This window comes from Carcharodon carcharias, chromosome 18 (genome assembly GCF_017639515.1).
Source record: "Carcharodon carcharias isolate sCarCar2 chromosome 18, sCarCar2.pri, whole genome shotgun sequence".
NCBI classification, from domain to species: domain Eukaryota; kingdom Metazoa; phylum Chordata; class Chondrichthyes; order Lamniformes; family Lamnidae; genus Carcharodon; species Carcharodon carcharias.
Window position 1 is genome coordinate 22,417,478 of NC_054484.1, and position 20,472 is coordinate 22,437,949.

A 20,472-nucleotide genomic window follows, 5' to 3' on the forward strand; every position below is an offset into this window, starting at 1 on the left:
ACTTGCAATGTAAATCAACACCTTTTTCACCTAACTTCATCTTCCAGGCAATGTTGGAAGAATACATAGGGAAATGCCGATTCCCTCCAGAATCTGATGCAATCTGCCGTTATCAACATTGCCAAGGGCATTCTAAAGTGCAGATCTACTTCTCAGACCCAGATTTTAAGGTAATGACTTTTTAAATGTAAATGGCATATGCCAAGTGATTTTAATAGAGCAATTCTCTAGGGATGGGCAACAAATGCTGGCCTAGCTAGTGACACCCACATGCCATGAAAGAATAAATTTTAAAAATTGAAAGTTGGACTTTAATTAGTTTTTGACAGTCACAATTACCCAGCAGTCGTCCCTGACCTTGTGCTCACAGCTCAGTCAGTGAACATCCATTGTGCATGGAAGAAATAAAGTAGCTTCTCTAACTATGCAGTACATACTACATGAACATTTTAATTCTTGCATATCAGGGTTTTATTCAAGTGATGTGCTACCTACAGTGCCGTGTGGAATACCATATCAATTGTTGGAAAAAATTGAAGGCAACTTCGTTTGAAGATAAAAATGACAAGGTTAGTTCTCTTTACAAATGGAGGTAGATATATTTGTGATATTTCTACAATAATGTGAGCAAGGATGCGATCGTGCGCGAAATCTATAAATGACTGGTTGAGTTTTCCAAAAACCTGAAATGAACTGCCTTCACAATCTCGGTCCATTATCACTTACAGAACACAAGCCATATAATTTAAGCCCTTAATTTTGTTTGTTCCCATTCAAGTACTGCTGAAAAGCCAGGTGAGTAAGGATTTGGTTAAAGCCCCATCAATCCCATTTCAGGATTAGGGCAGGTGATACCTCTGTAAAGGTAAATTAATGCTGAAACTGATTTGCGAAAATAGTGATCACTTTGACAAAGTATGTCAGTAGAATGTAATTTATTAATGCAGATACAGTTGATTGCAACATAGTTTGTTTTTAATATTTAACTAGGAAAGCACTAAGGCAAATTATATGGTATTGTATTTAGGGTGATGTGTTACATTTTAATTGAGTTAACGCAAGAGCATCAAACAGCCCAGTGTAACTCTACCAATCAGAATGTATGTTCACATTTTTGAAGGAAATTATTGTGCAGCTCATCCCAAAATCAATTTTTTTTAAAAGAAACAATGCGACCTTTGTCACAAATACAGACGAGGAACGCTTTTACCTAGATTTTACTTCAGACACCCAAATCTAGAAGTCCATGTATTGCAACACCCAATTAGTACTTAAACGATTCTAAATTTTGTCTCCACTACTTTATCTGGCAGTGCAATTCATCTGTCATTTGACACTTTATGAAGAACAGCTTTCAAATATCAGTTCTGAATATGCCTTTTACTAGTTTGAAACTGTCTCTCCTGATCCACTCATGAATTTTAATTTATGGGATTAATTCTTCTATTCTATTTGCTATTTTTTATAGCTCTAAGATCACCACCTTCAAGGCTGAAAGCCCAGATTCTTCAGTCTTTTCTCATAACAGATTCTAACACAAGGGATGCCTTTTCTCTGCTCAGCTTCCGGTGCGATTATCTTGATTCAAGAATTGTTTTGCAGCTGAGTTGCAAATTGGAAACCCATCCAAAAATCTAGTCTGACCAGAGCTCGATATAGTTTGATCATAACTTTTTCTAATAGTATATTTTACTGTTCTAGCTATGCGGTTCAACATTCTGCTTACTTTGTTGATTATATAGCATGGGTTAGACATGTTGGGTGTCAAAACCCTTGCAATTTCAAGGATTTTTAAAATTATTGTTAACAGCTTCAATACCATTCTTGGGATATGTGTGTTGCTCATTTTCCTTCCTTTGAGCAATACTTTGTAGTTGTAAATTTCATCTGCCATTGCTACCCACATATATGTTTTGTACAATTCAATATAATTTCTGATCTGCCTCCTCCAGTTCCATAGCCCTCCTGTATTGGTGTCATCTATATATTTGAATAATTTGCAGCAAGCTTGTGTCCAAGTCATCGATACAAATTAGAGTTGATGATGGCCTCAATTCCGATCCTTGGGAATATTATTTTGGCTCTGTACCTTACAGTCCACTTTCCAACCCAACATAACTATAATTTTTCGCGATGGATGGATCATTGGATTTCAAAGTACAGACCATGTTAATTTGATTGTTTGCAGAGCATCGGAGAACCAATTGTATGAAAATTGCAATGTTAATAGTATGGAGCATTTCAGTTGCATAGCTAATTATTGAAATGTCAGTTAGTTTCTAGTATGGGTTGGTTAGCTCATTTAGCTAGATGGCTAGAGTTTGGTCCAGAATAATGCCAACAGCATGGGTTCAATCTCCATAACTGCTATGGTAGTTCATGGAGGCCTGCCTCCTTGCCTTGTCTCATGCTTGATGCTGAGTGGGTTCCCCTCAAGCTATATAACAAATTATGTCTTTCTTGGAGAAGGACATGTCTATAGTCCTTCGTGAATTATGACTAATTACCTGGCTAATTTGGAAATTTTGACTAAGTTGGTGCTATATATGCCTGTTGTTGACTCCTTGAAAGATTTGAAAGACTTGCATTTATGTAGTGCATTTCACAACCCCAGGACATCTCAAGGCACTTTGTAGCCATTGAAGGATTTTTTGAACTGTAGCCGCTATATTGTATGGAAGACGACAGCTAATTTGTGTGCAGCAAAATACCACAAATAGTAATGTAGTAATGACACCGAGGATAACTCTTCAAAGTAATGCCATCCACCTGAGAGGGCAGACAGGGCCTCAGTTTAATGTCTCATTGGAAAGACGGCACCTCAGCACTCAAGTTCTGGAGTGGGACTTTAACCCACCCGTGGCCTTCTGAATCAGAGGTAAGAGTGCTACTAACTGAACCATGACAGCCAATCCTGGTACAGTTGTGTAATGTGTTTGAACAAGTTCAACCTAATAGATTCCTGAGATTATTATAGATCATAATTTCTTTTTATTTTGTTTTAAAAATAACCAGATTAGTTTGTTTTTTTTATTTTGAAGGATTTTCTCAGAAGTCCATGTTTCACACCCGACTGTGGAGGGCAAATTTCAAAAATCGTCATCTTTAATTCAAAAGGCCTTATGAAATGTGAGGTAAGATTTTTCCCTAATGACACTGGGCAAAATAATTGCTTTTCTTCACAACCTTCACATGGTGTACATTGGGAGTAAAGGCTCAAGTGCATTATTTACATTAAACAGGTAGGGAGGAAATAATAACAGCTACGCGAGAATGAGGAAAGGGGGACCATGACAGGCAGTTGGGGAGAGGAGTGGGGTGTGTTGGGGGAATGGGAAGAGAGAAAGCAGGGGGAAATCAGTGTGGGGCCAAAAGAAGAGAAATTACTTCAATTATCTCCAAGGGCATATGGTAACAAGCTGCCTGTAGACGCCAGAAGCAAGTAAGCAACCAAACCCCTCAGGACTACAGTTTTTGGGGGCTGTGCTTTATGAAATTTGAAACAGACTCAGTGAGGACTTTGGGCTAACCAGGGCTAATAAACTCGGTGGTGGGGCAAGGGCTGACATTGATCATCGGGTGACCGTTACAATCTTTACGAAGTGGGGTGGCGGGGGGAAGGGGAGGTTGGAGAAGCAGGGAGCCTGGTGTTGTCTCCTTTTGGGTGGGGGGGTGGGGTGGGGGAGTGGAGCGGCTGCAGGGTGGTTGGTAAACATGTCAGCTGAATCAGAAATGGTCAGCAAGGTATTGTCAGTCCATACTCTGGATAGAGTACGCTCATCTATAGGGGAATGGATTGCATTGTGAGGATGCATTAGTTAATTTGGAGAGTCTTCAGGAGTTATTTTTAAAGAATAGTTATCTCTACAAAGGTGCAGGTAGGTGTGAGGCTGCACAGACCCAAACAAATAATGGGGAGAAGCAGCAGTTAGAACTTGGGAAGCAGCCAAAGAAAACGAAGGTTGGCATGATCTGGGCTTACCAATGCTTATGTTTTTCTATTTATTTGTTCATGGGATGTGGGCACCACTGACTGGGCCAACATTTATTGCCCATCTCTAATTGCCGTTGAGAGGTGATAGAGAGCTGCATTTTCAAACAGCTGCAGACCAGCTGGTGCAGGCACACCCATAGTGCTGTAAAATTTGTAGTGGCTTGATACAACTGAATAGTTTGCTAGGCCATATCAGAGGGAATTTAAGAGCCAACTATATTGATGTGGGCCTGGAGTCATGTGTCGGCCAGACAAGGACGACAGATTTCCTAAAGGACACTAGTGAACCCGATGGGGTTTAACGACAATCAACAATGATTTCATGGTCACTGTTACTGACACTAGGCTTTCTTTTTAAATTCCAGAATTAATTGAATTCAAATTCCACCAGCTGCCATGGTGGGATTTGAACCCACATCCACAGAGTATGAGCCTTGGCCTTCTGGATTACTAGTCCAAAGTCATTACCAGTATACCACTGCCATACCCCAACCCCCATATTAGGAAAGCTCATTATGAAGGTGCTGAAGGAAGACTTAATTGAGAGTTATATCTTCATCTATAATATATACTTTTTATTCATTTACGGGATGTGATTCTATGTGGGTGTTGCTGGCTAGGCCAGCATGTATTGCCCATCCCTAATTGCCCTTGAGAAGGTGGTGGTGAGCTGCTTTCTTGAACCACTGCAGTCCCTGTGGTGTAGGTACACTGTTGTTAGGAAGGGGGTTCCAGGATTTTGATCCAGCGACATCTCTTCTTTCCCCCTGGCATGCTTCACTCCCACACACCCTCCTCACATTTTCCAGGGAATTTCTAGTTGCTGATAGGTTTGGTAGTTACTTAGCTTTATTTTCCCAAACTCCACAGGTCTTATTTTGTTCCAGATATCACTGAATTAGATGTCACACTAGGGATTCTGAGAACTAATATTAAGCAATAAGCAAAGACCAGGGGGCACATCCAGGACTAGAATCTTCTGCACGTGTAAAGGTTTCAGGTGTCAGGACCATTTTTGGGCCTTGACCCCACTGGGGTCTGCAGCGTGTTGGCAGGGGAGAACTTCCGGGAGGCGGCTAATTTGCAGGCTGCCTCTGTGTTAGATGGTGGCAGAACAAGGAGATAGGAGAACCAGCAGGAATGTCCAGCTAGCAACCCCAGGAGGAGAGGTAAGCACTGCTGGAGAAGAGGGAGACCTGGGGGCCACATCAATCTAGAGGTACTCACAAAAGGGTCCAATCACAGTTTACTCTGAAGGGCCTCAAAATGGAAGGGAAACACCTCCACAAGAGTGCCTGTGGCTATGAGTGAATCTCTTTGAACTTTGTGGCTCTCTAATAGTGCCATTTCCTTTAGCCTCAGCCTGAAAGGCTGCCTTAGAAGTATTAAGAAGCAGAACCTCGAAGGTAATCATTTCTGGATTATTACCTGAATCACATGCAAATTGGCATAGGACAAATCAGATTAAAGAAATGAATTCGTGGCTCAAAGACTGGTGTGGGAGAAATGGGTTCCGGTTTGTGGGGCACCGTCACCAGTATTGGGGAAAGTGGGATCTGTACCGTTGGGACAGTCTACACCTGAACCGTGCAGGGGTTGGTGTCCTCATGAGCTGCCTAACTAGGGAAGTAGAGAGGATTTTAAACTGAATATTAGTGGCAAGGGATCAAATTGGGGAAGATGTGGTAAACCAAAGAGTAGAGACAAGGCAAGAGAGACGGGTATTAATATGGGAAATGATAAACAGACTGTGCCAGTAAGGGACAGAAAGGACAATTCTAAGAGTAAATCAGCAGATAAAGCTAGACACTACAAAAATAATGAGGACAGAACTGAAGACTTTATATAAATGCACATAGCATTCGAAACAAAACAGATGAACTGATAGTGCAAATAGAAATAAATAAGTACGATTTGATAGCCATTTCGGAGACATGGCTACAGGGTGACATAGCTTGGGATCTGAATATTGAAGGGTATGTGACATTTTGGAAGGACAAATGGTTATGAAAAGGTGGTGGGATGGCTCTGTTAATTAATGATGGTACTAGCACATTAGAAAGGCATGGCTCAGGAAACCAGGATGTAGAAGTGCTTTGGGTTGAGATGAGGAATGATAAAAAGCAAGAAGTCACTTGTGGGAGTGGTGTATAGGCCTCCTAACTGTAACTAATGGTTGGACAGTGTATAAAAGAAGACATAATGGTAGCTTGTCAGAAAGGTACAGCAATAATCATGGGGAATTTTAGTCTACGTATAAACTGGAAAAATCAGTCGGGCAAAAGTAGTGTAGTTGAGCTCATAGAATGTTTTCCAGATAGTTTCTTAGAACAGCACATTCTGGAGTCAACCAGCCAGGAGGCTATACTAGACCTGGTATTGAGCAACGTGATAGGATTAATTGATAACTTCCTAGTGAAGGCACCACTAGGTAGGCAGCGATCATAATATGATTGAATTTTACATTCATTTTGAGGGAGATACAAGTGCATCCAAGACTAGTATTTTAAAGTTAAATAAGGGCAATCATGAGGGCATGAAAGCAGAGCTAGCTAAAGTGAACTGGCAAATGAGGTTAAGGGATATATCAATAGTAAGTTCAATGGCAGACATTTAAAGGGATATTTCAGAATGCACAGAATAGATACATTCCAATTAGAAAGAAAAATTCCAAGGGCCCACCATCTGTGATTAACTAAAAAAAGTTAAAGACAGTATCAAACTTAAAGAAAAAGCATATAATTGTGCAAAGATGGGTGGAAGGTCAGAAGTTTGGAAAAGAGTATAAAGAGCAGCAAAGAATGACAAAAAAATTAATAAGGAGGGAAAAATCAGAGTATGAGAGAAAGCTAGCTAGTAATATAAAAACGAATAGTAAGAGTTTCTATAGATATTTAAATAAGAAAGGAGTTAACAAAGTGAGCTTTGGTCCTATAGAAAGTGGGGGGAATTGATAATGGAAAGTAGGGAGATGGCGGATGAATTAAACAGGTATTTTGCTTCGGTCTTCACTATAAAAGACACAAGTACCATCCCAGAAATAGCTGTAAATCAGGATATGGAGGGGAGGGAGGAATTCAGGAATTCGGGAAAATTAGAATCACCAGGGATGTGGTATCGAGCAAATTGTTGGGGTTGCAGGCTGACACATTCCCAGGTCCGGATGGACTTCACCCAAAAGCCTTGAAAGAAGTGGCTAGTGAAATAGTTGATGCATTGGTTTTAATTTTCCAAAATTACCTAGATTCAGGGAAGGTCATATTAGATTGGAAAAAACAAATGTAACTTCTTTATTCAAAAAGGGAGGGAGACAGAAAGCAGGAAACTATGGGCCAGCTAGCCTAACATCTATCACAGGGAAAATTTTAGAAGCTACTATTAAAGGTGATATATAATGGATAAGGATCAAAGAATGCTTTGTTAATGGTCCATGTATTTTGTTTCACTTCTGAAGGATTGGATAATCCTTCTTTAACAGAAAGTACAGTAATTTATATCATTATCTTTACTAAATGTGAATTGCTTCTTTTTTCAGTTTGAAGCTAAAATAGTAAAAAGCAAAGACGCTTCGAAAGCAGTTGTGAAACAGAAATGTTCAAGGTAATTTTTTTTTTTTACTGTCACAAGTGCAGACAAGTTTTTAAGGGTTATACCACAAATACCAGCTTAAGATTAAACCAGACAAGCATGAATAGTGCTGCCTTTCTGTTTTCTTCTGGGCAGAGGAAAAAGAAGTGCTTTGCATGTGTTTAAGCATGAAGCCTCTGGCAACAAAATGCTGGTTGTTGTTAAAGAGGAGACCATATGATAGCCTTCCAACATTTAAAAAAAGTGTTGATAGTTTTGAAGCTTATTCTGATCGCATTTTATTTTTTGAAGATGACTTTTCATTGCTTACCTAAATTCACCTTTTATGGTGTGTTGAGCTGAAATGGCTTTTCATAGTGAAAATTTTGAATGTTGCTCGATTTTCATATATGTATAAACTAGGGGACCAGCTACTAGGGGAATCTTGTTATTTTCTTTTACTCCACTTCAGTGGGTTGCTACGTCTGATTCAACAGATTAATGTTTCATTTTAGCAATGTGTCTTCTCGATAATTTTTACTTTTAACATTAATATATATTTGAATATTTAAATTGCACCCATTTTCCAGCAGTTAGTATCCGGCACTTTGGCTAACAGAAAATATAATTTCCAATCTTGCACCTATTTCTCCTTTTAAGAAAGCAGCCTCACAAATACACTGCAGTCTCTGTTGCTGTCATTATTATAATGCATGCTGTGTCCCCATCGTTCCCTTAGCTAGGTTAGAACTTACATTCATTGTCGCTCCTGAATTCCTATTTTCTGGTCTCTTTCTCTTTCTTGCTGCAGTCATCTCTAAATAGCAATTGCTCGCTGTTTTTCCACCTTTTCTGCCATTGTACGTATCTATTTGTTATCGTTTCAATTATTTTTTTTTTTCCTAATAGTGCTTCAAAGTTGAAGATTAAAGAAGTCCGTAAGCAAGCCAGAAAACAGTTGAGAAAAGAAGCATCAAGACACAATGCTGAAAAACAGATGAAAGCAAAAGTTGAAAAGAATAGCAGCATGGAAGAAGCCAATTCTAAAACCGGTAAAAAGAAAATGACTGATGCATAGTGATTGTTTAACCTAATGATCTAGGAGTTAACATGCCTATTATTTTTTTTTTAAATATTAAGTTTTGTGAGATCAACTAAAAAGACTAACACAGGCACAAATTTAAGATTGTCGCAAAAAGAAATTAAGGGAGAGGTCAGAATTATAATGCGGGTTTTTTTTTGCCACAAACTAGTATTGAAGTAGGATCCATGTTCTTTTTGTGTGAATTGTACAGGTGTTTGAAAATGTATGGGCAGTGGGAGTTAAGTGGAATTTAATTCGTTACTTTGGGTGGGATTTTCTGGCATCGCCTGCCACCAGGATTGTGAAAAGCGCACACTTAATGGGCCAAATGGCCTGTTTGTGTAGTAATATTATATAGTTCTAGAAACTTAGTAGTAAATTATATTTTGGTGGGGGGGGGACAACTTTCAAGCATAATTACTTATGAAATTGTTTAGTTCATGGCCACAGTGATATCTATTTTGATTATTTTTGATATACCCCATCAGGATCTAAATCTAATTGTCAAATCTTGTCTGGCCAGACTTGATGGACAGAGGAACAGGAGGCAACCATTCAGCCTTGAGCCTGCTCCACCATTCAGTTAGATCGTTACTGGTCTGTATTGGGTGGTGGTGGGGTGTGGGAGAAATTAAATGCCTTGAACTATATACATGCTTACAAAGATAGAAAAGGGGGTGTAGCCCTTGGTTGCTTGTTTGCCTAATTCACAATAATTATGGCTAAATGTGATGATACCGTGATAGATGAGAAATAAAGAAAAAAATGAGTGGTATTCTTTGGTGCATTGACATTCTAGAGTTTGCTCAATGTAGTCCAGTATAGTGCACACAGTACTTTTGGTGAGGTTGTATAGATTCAAGTGTATATCAATGTTTCATTTTATACCTTGGCCTCCTTAAATACACAGGTCATTCCTGGGATCCTCTTGGTGATCGAATGTTGCAGCTGATAACTGAGAACAAGGAACAATTAAAGGCTGGGGTGCAGAATGTTTCGAACCTACTTCAAGAATTGCTTTCATTTCATGTTCTAAGTGAACAGGATTATGACATGCTTTCCACAAGTGCCTCCAAACCATGCCAGGTTATGGGCCAACTTCTTGACCTCATAGTGCAGAAAAATAACAGAATAAAGACCAGAGAATTCCTCTACACCCTTACCAAGTGCGGAGAGGTTGACAACAAGCTGTTAGATTGGATCAATTGGTTAAATGATGCAGGTAATGTTACGATGCATGCAAACCTGAGTATATGAGCACACAAGCCGTGATGCTACATTCTATGAAATTGAAAAATGCCCTAAGAATTAACTTCAGAATGAGGGAATAGTAGTAGAATGGCAAATAAGTGAAGAAAGATGTATTGAATGTTAAAACAAGGTAAAAATGAACTTATATTCAGTTTGATGTGATGTTTGCAATCAAAGTTCGCAAGGCTTAGGTAACTTCCCATTTCATCTTTTGGGATTATATATTTTAACTAAAACTCTTCCAGCAAGATTTTCAGGGTGAGAGAACACAAAGTTTAAGAAAAGTAATATGGTTATTTAATATACAAATAACCATTTTTATAGTTTATTACTATCGATTCTGAAGTGATTTAATTATTTACAGGCCGTGAAGCAGCAGAGCTGTTTTTGTCTCGTTACTCAAATTGCATAGAGCAGTTGGACTTGAGCTCTCTACTGGAATTGCTGGATGCATCAAAGATTGATCTACCACTGTCTGATAGCGCTAAAGAAATTGTAGAACAATTGAAACAGGAATCGCCTACAAAAACCCGCAGTTTTATATGGATGTTGGAGGAGAAGAGAGAACAATTCCCTTCCCTACAGAATCCTTTAGATGAATATTTTAGTGCAATGGGTATGTATTTAAGTGGTGGGTAAGTGCTTATGCAGCTAGCAAAGCTAATACTGGCTCTTCAGATTAGACCCCAGAATATTCCACATTCAATCAGTAGATAATAACAGGGTGGATATGCAAAAATCAGTATTTCAGAAATAGGTTTGAATGAGGGGGATTGTATTTTTCATTGGAATATTTGAAGAGTTGGATACTTTTTTGACTCCTTTTCTTCACCTTGCTGCTAAAATAAATGTTACAGTTGCAAGAGTGGAAGAGGGCAAAGTGAATATTGAAAATGTAATGCTGTTCACACAAGATACCTGTTGATGAAGAAAGTCTTCTTAGTGACTTCATCTAGAATGACATTGCATTCCCCCAATGCACCATCTGGTTGCTTCTTAAATTACTACCATATCCAGGAACCTATTCAATATGTTGTTGATTCTGTGTGAATAATTTGTTATTCCTCTGTTAACCTGTTCCTTATATTAGCCTTAAATTTACCTTTCACTAATTTCAGCCTCTATCCCTTGACCTACTTTTGTAATTGTAATCGAAAATAATGAATTCAAGAACTTTTCCGTGCTTTTGACTGTTTTCTGCACCTCTTAGGATTGCATTTCAGGTGCACTCTTTGCACACTGAGAAACCCAAGCCTCTCCATTCTTTTCTCCTAAGTCAAACTTTTATCGTACTGAGAGGTAACCTTGTTGCTTGCCTCTGCACTGCTTCCAAAACTTCAGTGTCTCCCTTGTTTGTTGACAAGCAGAACCAGACACTGTGGGTGAAGTTTTAGGGGGTGGAGCCATAAATTGCAGCAAACCATTCAAAACTCCATTGACCTCAGCAGGGATGGAAAATCCCACTGGTGGGAGGGACTGTAAAATTCCACCCTGTAATCCACTTGTGCTCTTTTTAATCATGACCTCTGAATCACATTCTGCTTTGGTTGGACATGTCAAGCCTTGTGTCTAAGGCTTCTTTAGTCTTAATTTTAAGTCTAAGATTCCTATGAGTTAAAAACAAAAAATGCTAAAAATACCCAGCAGGTCCGGGAAGACCTGTGAAGAGAGCAGAGTTGATCTGTCCTGAAATTCTGTTTCTGTCTCTGCAGGTGCTACCAGATCAGCTGAGCATTTCCAATATTTCTGTTTTTTAATTCAGATTTCCAGCATCTTCAGTGCTTTATTCTTGTATAAGACTCCTAAGGAGTCATTTTGGCTGTGAAAGTATGAAGGGGGTGATAGCAAACTGGCAACAGATCTCCTGATTTTAATTTCCGTTGGCTCTGTGCAGTATGTTGCATTCTGTCCTTTTACCTTGGTTCTGAATTCATTCTCATGTAGTGGGTGTCCTTTTCTATGTGAACTAATTCCTGAAAAGTTTTTTTTTTCACTCTGCTAATAGCTTGGGATTTAATTGAATTATTACAGCATTAAAAAAAGTCTTGCAAAAATATGACAAACCTAATTCATATTATGCTGGCTTATTTATCTCCAGCGAAACAGATGGGAGTGAAACTTCCTCTCAAATTTTTATTATGGGGGGGGTGGGGATGGATGGAGAGAAGTTTCCAATTGTGAATGTAAGCATGCTGTATAGAACTGTATATTACTTTGTTAAAGCACTTGTATAATTTATGTATTTTCTACTTAGTTATTGGTTCCAATCATGTTACGTACAACTGCTTCATTCTAGATTAATTCTTTTAAAACATTCTTTCTTCTGTAGATGCTCCTTGTACTGTACTAAAGAAACAGGAAAGTGAAGAATTATCTGTAAGTTATCTTGCATTCTGTGCAAACCTTTAATTTAAGATTGATTCCAAGTGAAAAATCAAAGATTCGAATAGTTCATATAATAGTTACTTCCCAGATCACCACAGTTTATTACTGGAGAGCACTGCTGACTGTCAGGTTTTGTTGTCTAGCCCTACCTGGGGTTATGTTTATAATGGTGGTCAGCTGTTTGTGAGAAATACGTCCAGTTATTGGAAATAATGCAGTGAAGTGTAACTAAATTAAAAGTTAAGTTTAGGGACCTGACTTTGGGGAGAGGTTTCAGCAAGCTGGAATGTTTACAGTAGTTGGGCTGACACATACACTCAAAAATTACATTTGTATATCGTGACTTCAAAACCTTCCAAAGTGCTTCACAGACAATTTAGCACATATAAAGTGTACTCACTGTTGTATTCTGGGGAAAGGCAGCAGCCAATTTACACACACCAAGAACCACAAATAGCAATAAAATAATGACCAGATAATCTTTTTTTAGTGTTGTTTGTGGAATATATGTTGACCCAGGAGTCTGGAAGAAATCCCTTGCTCCTCTTCAAATGTTATCATGTGATCTTCTACACCCAGCAAAAAGGTTAGATGGGACCTCGATTTAAGGTCTCAACCAAACAGTGGCACTATGAGCAATGCAGCATCCCCTCAATAGTGCACTGAAATGTCAGCCTAGATTGTACTTCAGCTTCTGAAGTTAGGCTTGAACATGACCTTTTGACTCTCAGAAGAGAAATGTCAGTGAAACGAGGCTGACATTTGTTAAGTCCTAAAAGACATAGTTGAGATAGACCTCAATATATTTAGCCATGGATTCTTCAAGAGTTCTTGGGTTTTAACTTGGAGGGAGGATGAAAAGACAATTTATATTTAATTACTTTGCATGCTGGAAGTGAAATGTGTTGTGTGTATTGAAGACTGCCAAGGGAGGGAGTCTATGAGTGAATTGGCATATGTACTGGATAAAAGTTTCATAGCAAGATATAAGAATCGTCATTGGATGTGATATTTGCGAGACAATGAGACCAACCAGTTGGACTGCAGTGATTTCTTTCAGTATTCCATTATACTGTAAAATACCACTGGAAAACAATGAAGCAGCTGGGTAAAACGGTAGCATTACATTTAAAGGTTCTTACGCATCCAACAAGAAGAGAGGCTGAATATTGCTCATTCATTCCGTGATTAAAACCTGTATCACAATGCATCATCATTTCACTATGAGCAGATCATTCTGCATGTGAAACCATGTAATTGTTAAGGATGATGGAATTGCAGTAATATAACAACATTTCTAGTCAAGAGTGTATTGCGTGGACCTGTAGTTATCACTCAAGACTCACTCACTCATGTCTAGACTTAAAATTTTTAGCAATACAGGAAAGAGAACCTGAATCAGCACCTTCAGAAAAAGTAACAAGAACAAATGATCTATAGCTCTTTAGTTTGTGTGTCACACAGAGTTTGGTTTTGTTGATTTTATGGCAGCAGCACTTTCTTTCCTATCTTACTGAAGATTTAAGTCCAGACGTGATCGAATGAGTCTTCAGTGATAACTACAAAGTCCGTTCCGTACACTCCTGACTGGAATTTTTATTACGTTACTACAAATCCATCATTCTGCTGAAGAATAACTAAATTTTAAATCAACAAAAGCATACAAGAAATGTTAGGAGAGCCTGGTGGTATTTTAAACCTTAATCCAAGAAGGTAATTTAGACCAAAATATAAAAAAATTGGGCCGCAAGTGAACAATTGAATAAGGTACGATTAAAAATGTATATTTCTTGAGAGTTGACCATTCTTAGTTTCAGTGGACTGTATGTACTAGCTGTTTATGGTTCTGATTTTCCTGCAGAACATTGGCCTTAAAAGTAAAATTAGAAACAGAAAAAAAAAACCAAAGGATTCCAAGGTTAGTAAATTTTGATGATAAATGGCTATCTAGCTTTCATTGGTTTATTTTAATAGCAATATGTGAGAACGTCTGAGACTCCCTCCTTTTGAGAATCTCCCTCAGCATTTTATTGGATTATCTCAATTATTCTGAATTGTGGAGATGGGCAGTCATTCTGGCCCGATGCTTGCACCAGTTCATCCTGAAACTGCCCACCAGGATACAGCTGAGTGAAGGCTGCTGTGTATCTCTGATTTTTCTTCTCCCTTTACCTGTGGTGGAATTGCCTCTCCTCTGCATTTCTGCTTCGCCAAAATATAGTTAAGGCAGTAGTTTAGTAGTTTCCCTGTATGGTTGACCAGCAGCCCTTATTATTGCACAATTTTGGAATATTTTTATCTGTGTTAACATTTTTACTTTTTAAATGTTCAATTTCGTCCTCTCTTTTGAAAGCGCTAGCTCTTGTACCTCAAGCACTGACATCCCTTTGGCACCTCATTCAAGTTGCCATCATTTATACAGTACCTTCAAAATTGTAAAATGCCCGCAGTACTTCACAAGAGCACTATGGAGCATAATTTGACACCGAGCTGCATGGGATATTAGGGCAGATGGCCTAAAACTTGGTCAAAGAAATAGATTTTAAGAAACACCCTAAGGGAGGATATAGATGTTTAAGGAGGAATTTCCAGAGATTATAGCCTTGGCATCTGAAGGTACAGCCACCAGTGGTGGTGCGATTAAAATCAAGGATCCCCAGGATTACAGGAGCGCAGATATCTGGGGTTGGAAGAGATTGCAAAGATAGGGTGAGGTGAAAAAATGAAGGGATTTTAAAAGCAAGGTACTACTTAACCAGGGCACAGTGTAGGTCACCAAGAACAGAGATGATGGGTGCATGGGGCTTGGTGCGAGTCAGAACATGGGCAGCTGAGTTTTGCATGGCAAGTTTACAGAGGGTAGAATGTGGGAGGCCAACCAGGATTGTGTTGGAATAGTCAGGTCTAGAGATACCTCATCTATGCCTTAGTTAGCAGTAGCAAGTGAGGCAGGGATAGTGTCGGGTGATTGTGGTGGAGGTGGAAATAAGCAGTCTTTGTGTTAGAATAAGTATGTCGTCAGAAGCTCATTTCGGGCTCAAATAAAATACCAAGGTTGCAGAAGCCCCCCCAGGGAGAGGGATGGGGTCAGTAGCTAGGAAACAGAGCTTATGGTGGGGACAGAAGGCATTGTCTCAGGTTTTCTGAATATTTAATTGAAGGAATTTCTGTTCATCCAGTCCTGGATGTCGGATAAGCTGTCAGCATTTAGAGACGGTGGTGGTGAGGTAAAATAGAATATTGTCAGCGTGCATGTGGAGTCTGATGCAGTGTTTTGGGTTGATGTCGCCAAGGAGCAGCATGTAGATGAGAAATAGAACGAAGGCTAAGGATAGATTCTTGGGGAGTAGCAGAAGTAGCAGTGCAGGAATGTGAGGAGAAGGGATTGCAGGCAATTCTCTGGCTGCAGTTAGATAAGACTGGAACAAGGCATGTGCAGTCCCACCCATCTGGATGACAGAGAGTTGTTGGAGGCAGATGATGTGGTCAGCCATGTCAAAGTCTGCAGACTGGTCTAGAAAGACTAGGAAGGGATAGTTTACCTTTGTCACAGTCACGTAGGATGTCATTTGTTAATTGAAAAGAGCCATTTTGATACATTGGAGGGATACAAACATCGAGTTCCAGGGAGGATAGACATGGATGTGGAAGGCACCAATGCGTTCATAAACTTTGCAGAGAAAAGAGAGATTGTAGATGGGGCAGTAGTTTGCAAGAGTTGGCAGGATTAAGGGTTTTTTCAGGAGAACGATGATGATGACAGACTTGAGGGAGAGGGGGCAACACCTGAAGAAAAAGAACCGTTAACAATATCAGCTGGGAAGGAAAGTTGAATGGTGAGCGGTTTATTGGGAATAGGGCCAAGGGAGCGGGAGCAAGATCTTGTGGACAGCTATGAGTGCGGAGAGGGCATGAGAGAAGATGAAAGGGAAAGATACAAGTTCAGAGCTATGGCAGGAGATAAATATAGAGGATGTTTGGCCAGGTGCACTAAGGGAAGGGAGGGATGTGGCAGGGGAGTTGTTTCAGTAGCCTTGATCTAAGTGACAAATCCATGAGCTTCTCACACTTGTTGGAGATAAGGATGGAGGATACACTTAAGAAGGTGACTTTCAGTAGGGATAAGAAGCATATCTTTGTTCCATGATTATTCTGAAATCCAGAGAACAGGACCCAATGGTGCATTATGTGATCCAGCCAGATCTGACAGTCAATGGCTAAACCAACTGCCACCGTATTTGCTTAAGTCCAAATACCCTGGGCTTAAGGGAGGGGAGTTGAGAGCCATAATGGGGAATGGCCAGGGTGAGCGAAAGCATAATAGTTTTAATGAGGACTAGGGCATGAAATATGGGGATGAGGGTATGTTTGAGCAGATGGTAACTCAGAAATGTCAAAGTGAATGGAGGCCAAAGGTAGACTTTTGGAATTTTAAAAATACAGTTGTAAGTAAATTGAGAGAGTGCTTTTTTTTTTATAGAGATTGACAGAGAAAGAAGTAGGGTTTGGTACAGGAAAAGGGATTTGGGAAGAGAGTAATACATAATTGAGAGTCTCAAGGTACTTATAGTTGAGATTGGTGAAGTTTGGTTAAAATATAGTTGCAGAATGATTTGGAGAGGGGATTATAACAAAACAAAAAAATTGTCGAGCATGCCAAAATGCTGGGGATGGGCAGCAGAGGAGAAAACAATGAATCAGAAAATGTTCTGTAGAGTTTTGGATTGTTGCCTTTTGTTTTGTTGTTGAATTTTTCAAATGAATATGCTTTTAAGAGAAGTAATGTCCTTCTGCCTTTTGTTCAATGAAGAAAAAATTCACATCAGAGATTCTTTAGGATTATGAAAAGGATCGAAATCCCAACTATTCCACCCAGCTAGAACTAGTAAATCTTGAGCCATGATGAAACAAGGTTACAATGTTGGGGTCTCTGTGTCTTTCATGACAGCAGTTTTTAATCTTGTTCTCTTCCATACTGGTTCTTTAATTTTGCTTCTCAGCCTTTTCTCCTTCTGTCTGGGACGGTTGGAACTGGAACCCGTGAGGAAGAAGATGATGAAATATTCTCGGATGATTGCATCCTGTAAGCATTCCCGCAGATCATTTTCATGCATTAAAATAGCGCATAAGTAAGAGTAATAGAGACATGTCGTCAAATCTTTTCACCTTGCACTCATCAAGGCAAACACAGGAATGCCAAATTTCAAACTGTCACAATGATTTTTACTACAGGGCAAAAGGGTGTTGATTAGTTGACAATTTGAGTCTGATTGGTCAAGGCATTGCCATGGAGAAAGTAACTTATAAGCTCCCAAGCTTCTGGATAATTCAAAATTGGTTCAAGGCTTGACATATTCCTTTTGTTTGCAAAGAATGAGTCACTCCTTGAGAATATATGTTGTTTCCAGCAAGGGTAAATGAGCCTGTTACAAGCTCAACAGATTATCTTAAATTGACTGTTAGTGTAGTTATTAGCTCACTCAGGATTGTTCAACAAGTGCTGCAGAATCACATCTAACATGTTTGACCTCATCTGCATCTATGCCCTGACACTCACCCCCACCCAACTTGTCAAGGATCAATTCTATGAGGTAATTAATGCTGCCATCAGTAGAATTCCCAGTACTGAGGGACTGTGCCTTCTAGGGGACTTCAACGTAAGGGTGAGTACCAATGATACAGCTAGGCCAATGTGCATAGGGCGCCAGGGAATCAGCAAGATGAATAGGACAGAGGTTGCTGGAGTTATTAGCACGGACTCTGATGAACGGCTACTTCCAAACCAAGCCGTGCCACAAGGTGTCCTGGAGACATCTGAGATCATGCCACCTGTACCAGATACATCTCATCATCACCCAGACATATATCATCACTCATAACTGTCATAGTGCTGGCTGTGACTCCCTGGTGCGTAGCAAGATCAGACTTCAGCCAAGGAAACTATACCGCTCCAAGAAGAAATGTTGTCTTTGTGATACCATTGACCCCGAAAGGACCCAGGAGTCCTTCAACATCCTCAATCAGTCTCTTTCGGACAACAACGCCTAAAGCCAGAGTGCAGTGTCAAAGTGGGGTCATCTGCATGACACCATCTATAACTCTGATCTCTTTCCCAGTATGCAGTGAGTGCAGAGAAGTGCTGACTGGTTTGAGGCTTCTTGGATTGAAATGGCGCCAGTTACTGTAACCAAGAGGAGAGCCCTCATGAACTACAAGCAAGTCCTCAGCAAATAATCTAGATGCTCTCAGATCTGCCAGAACCAAGTTTCAGCAGACTGCTCGGCACTGCGCCAGTCAATACTGGTTGAAACTCTGCAACAGCATTCCATCTGATGCTGAATCCAGAAATGCTAGATGGATGTATGAAGGAATCAAGAAAGCAACAAACCCAACAGTAACCAAATCAGGTTCCTTGAAGACAAAGACAAACACCAAACCCAGCAAGCAGATGGAAAGGTGGATGAAGCACTACCTCAAACTCAACAGAACAAAGAACATTGTCTCTAAAGAAGTTCTCAGCACCATTCCTGACTTTCCTGTTGTGGAGGAGCTGAATGGTGAGCCCACTATAGAAGAGCTCAACAAGGCCGTTGAGCCAATGGAGCCGTCGCTGACTTGAGAGCAAGCGTGCTGAGGTCTCTGCACTCAGGTGTACTTCCATATTCAGCATTCTGTCCTGCCAAGAAATGCCCCATATTCATCTGAGGCAGAGGAGATGGAAGTTGTTTAGCTGCTTTCCTTGTTTGCATAAGTTTTCCATGCCTCGCTACTGTAAAGGAGGATACTAAGAACACAAAGATAAAAGCAAAAAACTGCGGATGTTGGAAATCCAAAACAAAAACAAAAAATAAAAATACCTGGAAAATCTCAGCAGTTCTGACAGCATCTGCGGAGAGGAATACAGTTAACGTTTTGAGTCCGTATGACTCTTCAACAGAACTAAGGAAAAATAGAAGAGAGGTGAAGGTGGGTGGGACAAGTAGAGCTGGATAGAGGGCCAATGACAGGTGGAGATTGCCAAAAATGTCATAGACAAAAGGACAAAGAGGTGTTGACGGTGGTGATATTAGCTAAGATACGTGCTAATAGGTGACATTAAGGGTAGAAAGCAGGACGAGCAAGGTACAGATAGCCATAAGGGGTGGGGTGGGGGGAAGGGATTGAAAAAGGCTAAAAGATAGAGATAAAACAATGGATGGAAATACATTTAAAAATAATGGAAATAGGTGGGAAAAGAAAAATCTATATAAATTATTGGAAAAAAGGGTGATCAGAAAGGGGGTGGGGATGGAGGAGAGAGTTCATGATCTAAAGTTGTTGAACTCAATATTCAGTCCGGAAGGCTGTAAAGTGCCTAGTTGGAAGATGAGGTGCTGTTCCTCCAGTTTGCGTTGAGCTTCACTGGAACATTGCAGCAGGCCAAGGGTGGACATATGGGCATGAGAGCAGGGTGGAGTGTTGAAATGGCAAGCGACAGGGAGGTGTGGGTCATGCTTGCGGACAGACCGAAGGTGTTCCGCAAAGTGGTCACCCAGTCTGCATTTGGTCTCTCCAATGCATTGGGAGCAACGAATGCAGTAGACTAAATTGAGGGAAGTGCAAGTGAAATGCTGCTTTCAGTGTTTCCAATGCAACTAGAATGGAGAAAACAAATTGTGGAACAAAACCAAAGGGGGAAAAACTGGCACCAGAGAAATAGATGCTATGTTTTTCTGAAGTTTCTGTGCAATTACCATGTGCTAGGTACTGTTTTCTTAATTCATCAACTGAAGTTACTCGTAGCAGCATTACTTCACTGTCGTTATTTAGCTCAAAATATTGATTCCAGCTGACTGACTTGATGTTATGAGGGGAAAATCAAATGATCTACTTCAGCTGGATAACATATGGAAATTATCACCATTAGAGTTTGCAGAAATTAATGTTGCAGAGTATCAATCCACAATGACTATCTCATTCTGCTGATATCCAATTGACAACGTCGCTGGCATATTAATCTGTGCTGATGATTCTCTCCAATAGTGCGCAAATGAATGCTGCAGTTCCTTTTACGGTACCAGAGTATCTTCGCAGTCAGCTTGTTGAGTTTGAAGATATTTATGATCCTCAACTATGCAGCAGTCATTACCAGCGGGTCCTAGACAATAACCCTGATCCAAAACGTGAAAGCCTATATGAGTAAGTATACATT

The 20,472-nt window shown here is 39.9% G+C and overlaps 1 protein-coding gene across 3 annotated transcripts in view; it reads left to right on the forward strand.

Moving 5' to 3' along the window:
• ttc3 (tetratricopeptide repeat domain 3) overlaps window positions 1-20,472 on the forward strand; it is a 125,204-nt gene that overhangs the window by 68,330 nt on the left and 36,402 nt on the right. For all 3 annotated transcript variants that reach the window (XM_041211142.1, XM_041211141.1, XM_041211143.1), the window contains exons 19-29: window positions 48-170; window positions 468-569; window positions 3,042-3,134; window positions 7,530-7,594; window positions 8,471-8,613; window positions 9,556-9,867; window positions 10,261-10,512; window positions 12,226-12,272; window positions 14,143-14,199; window positions 17,282-17,364; window positions 20,304-20,459. In XM_041211142.1, the coding sequence (XP_041067076.1) occupies window positions 48-170; window positions 468-569; window positions 3,042-3,134; window positions 7,530-7,594; window positions 8,471-8,613; window positions 9,556-9,867; window positions 10,261-10,512; window positions 12,226-12,272; window positions 14,143-14,199; window positions 17,282-17,364; window positions 20,304-20,459 (1,433 nt within the window). The remainder of the gene's footprint in view (window positions 1-47; window positions 171-467; window positions 570-3,041; window positions 3,135-7,529; window positions 7,595-8,470; window positions 8,614-9,555; window positions 9,868-10,260; window positions 10,513-12,225; window positions 12,273-14,142; window positions 14,200-17,281; window positions 17,365-20,303; window positions 20,460-20,472) is intronic.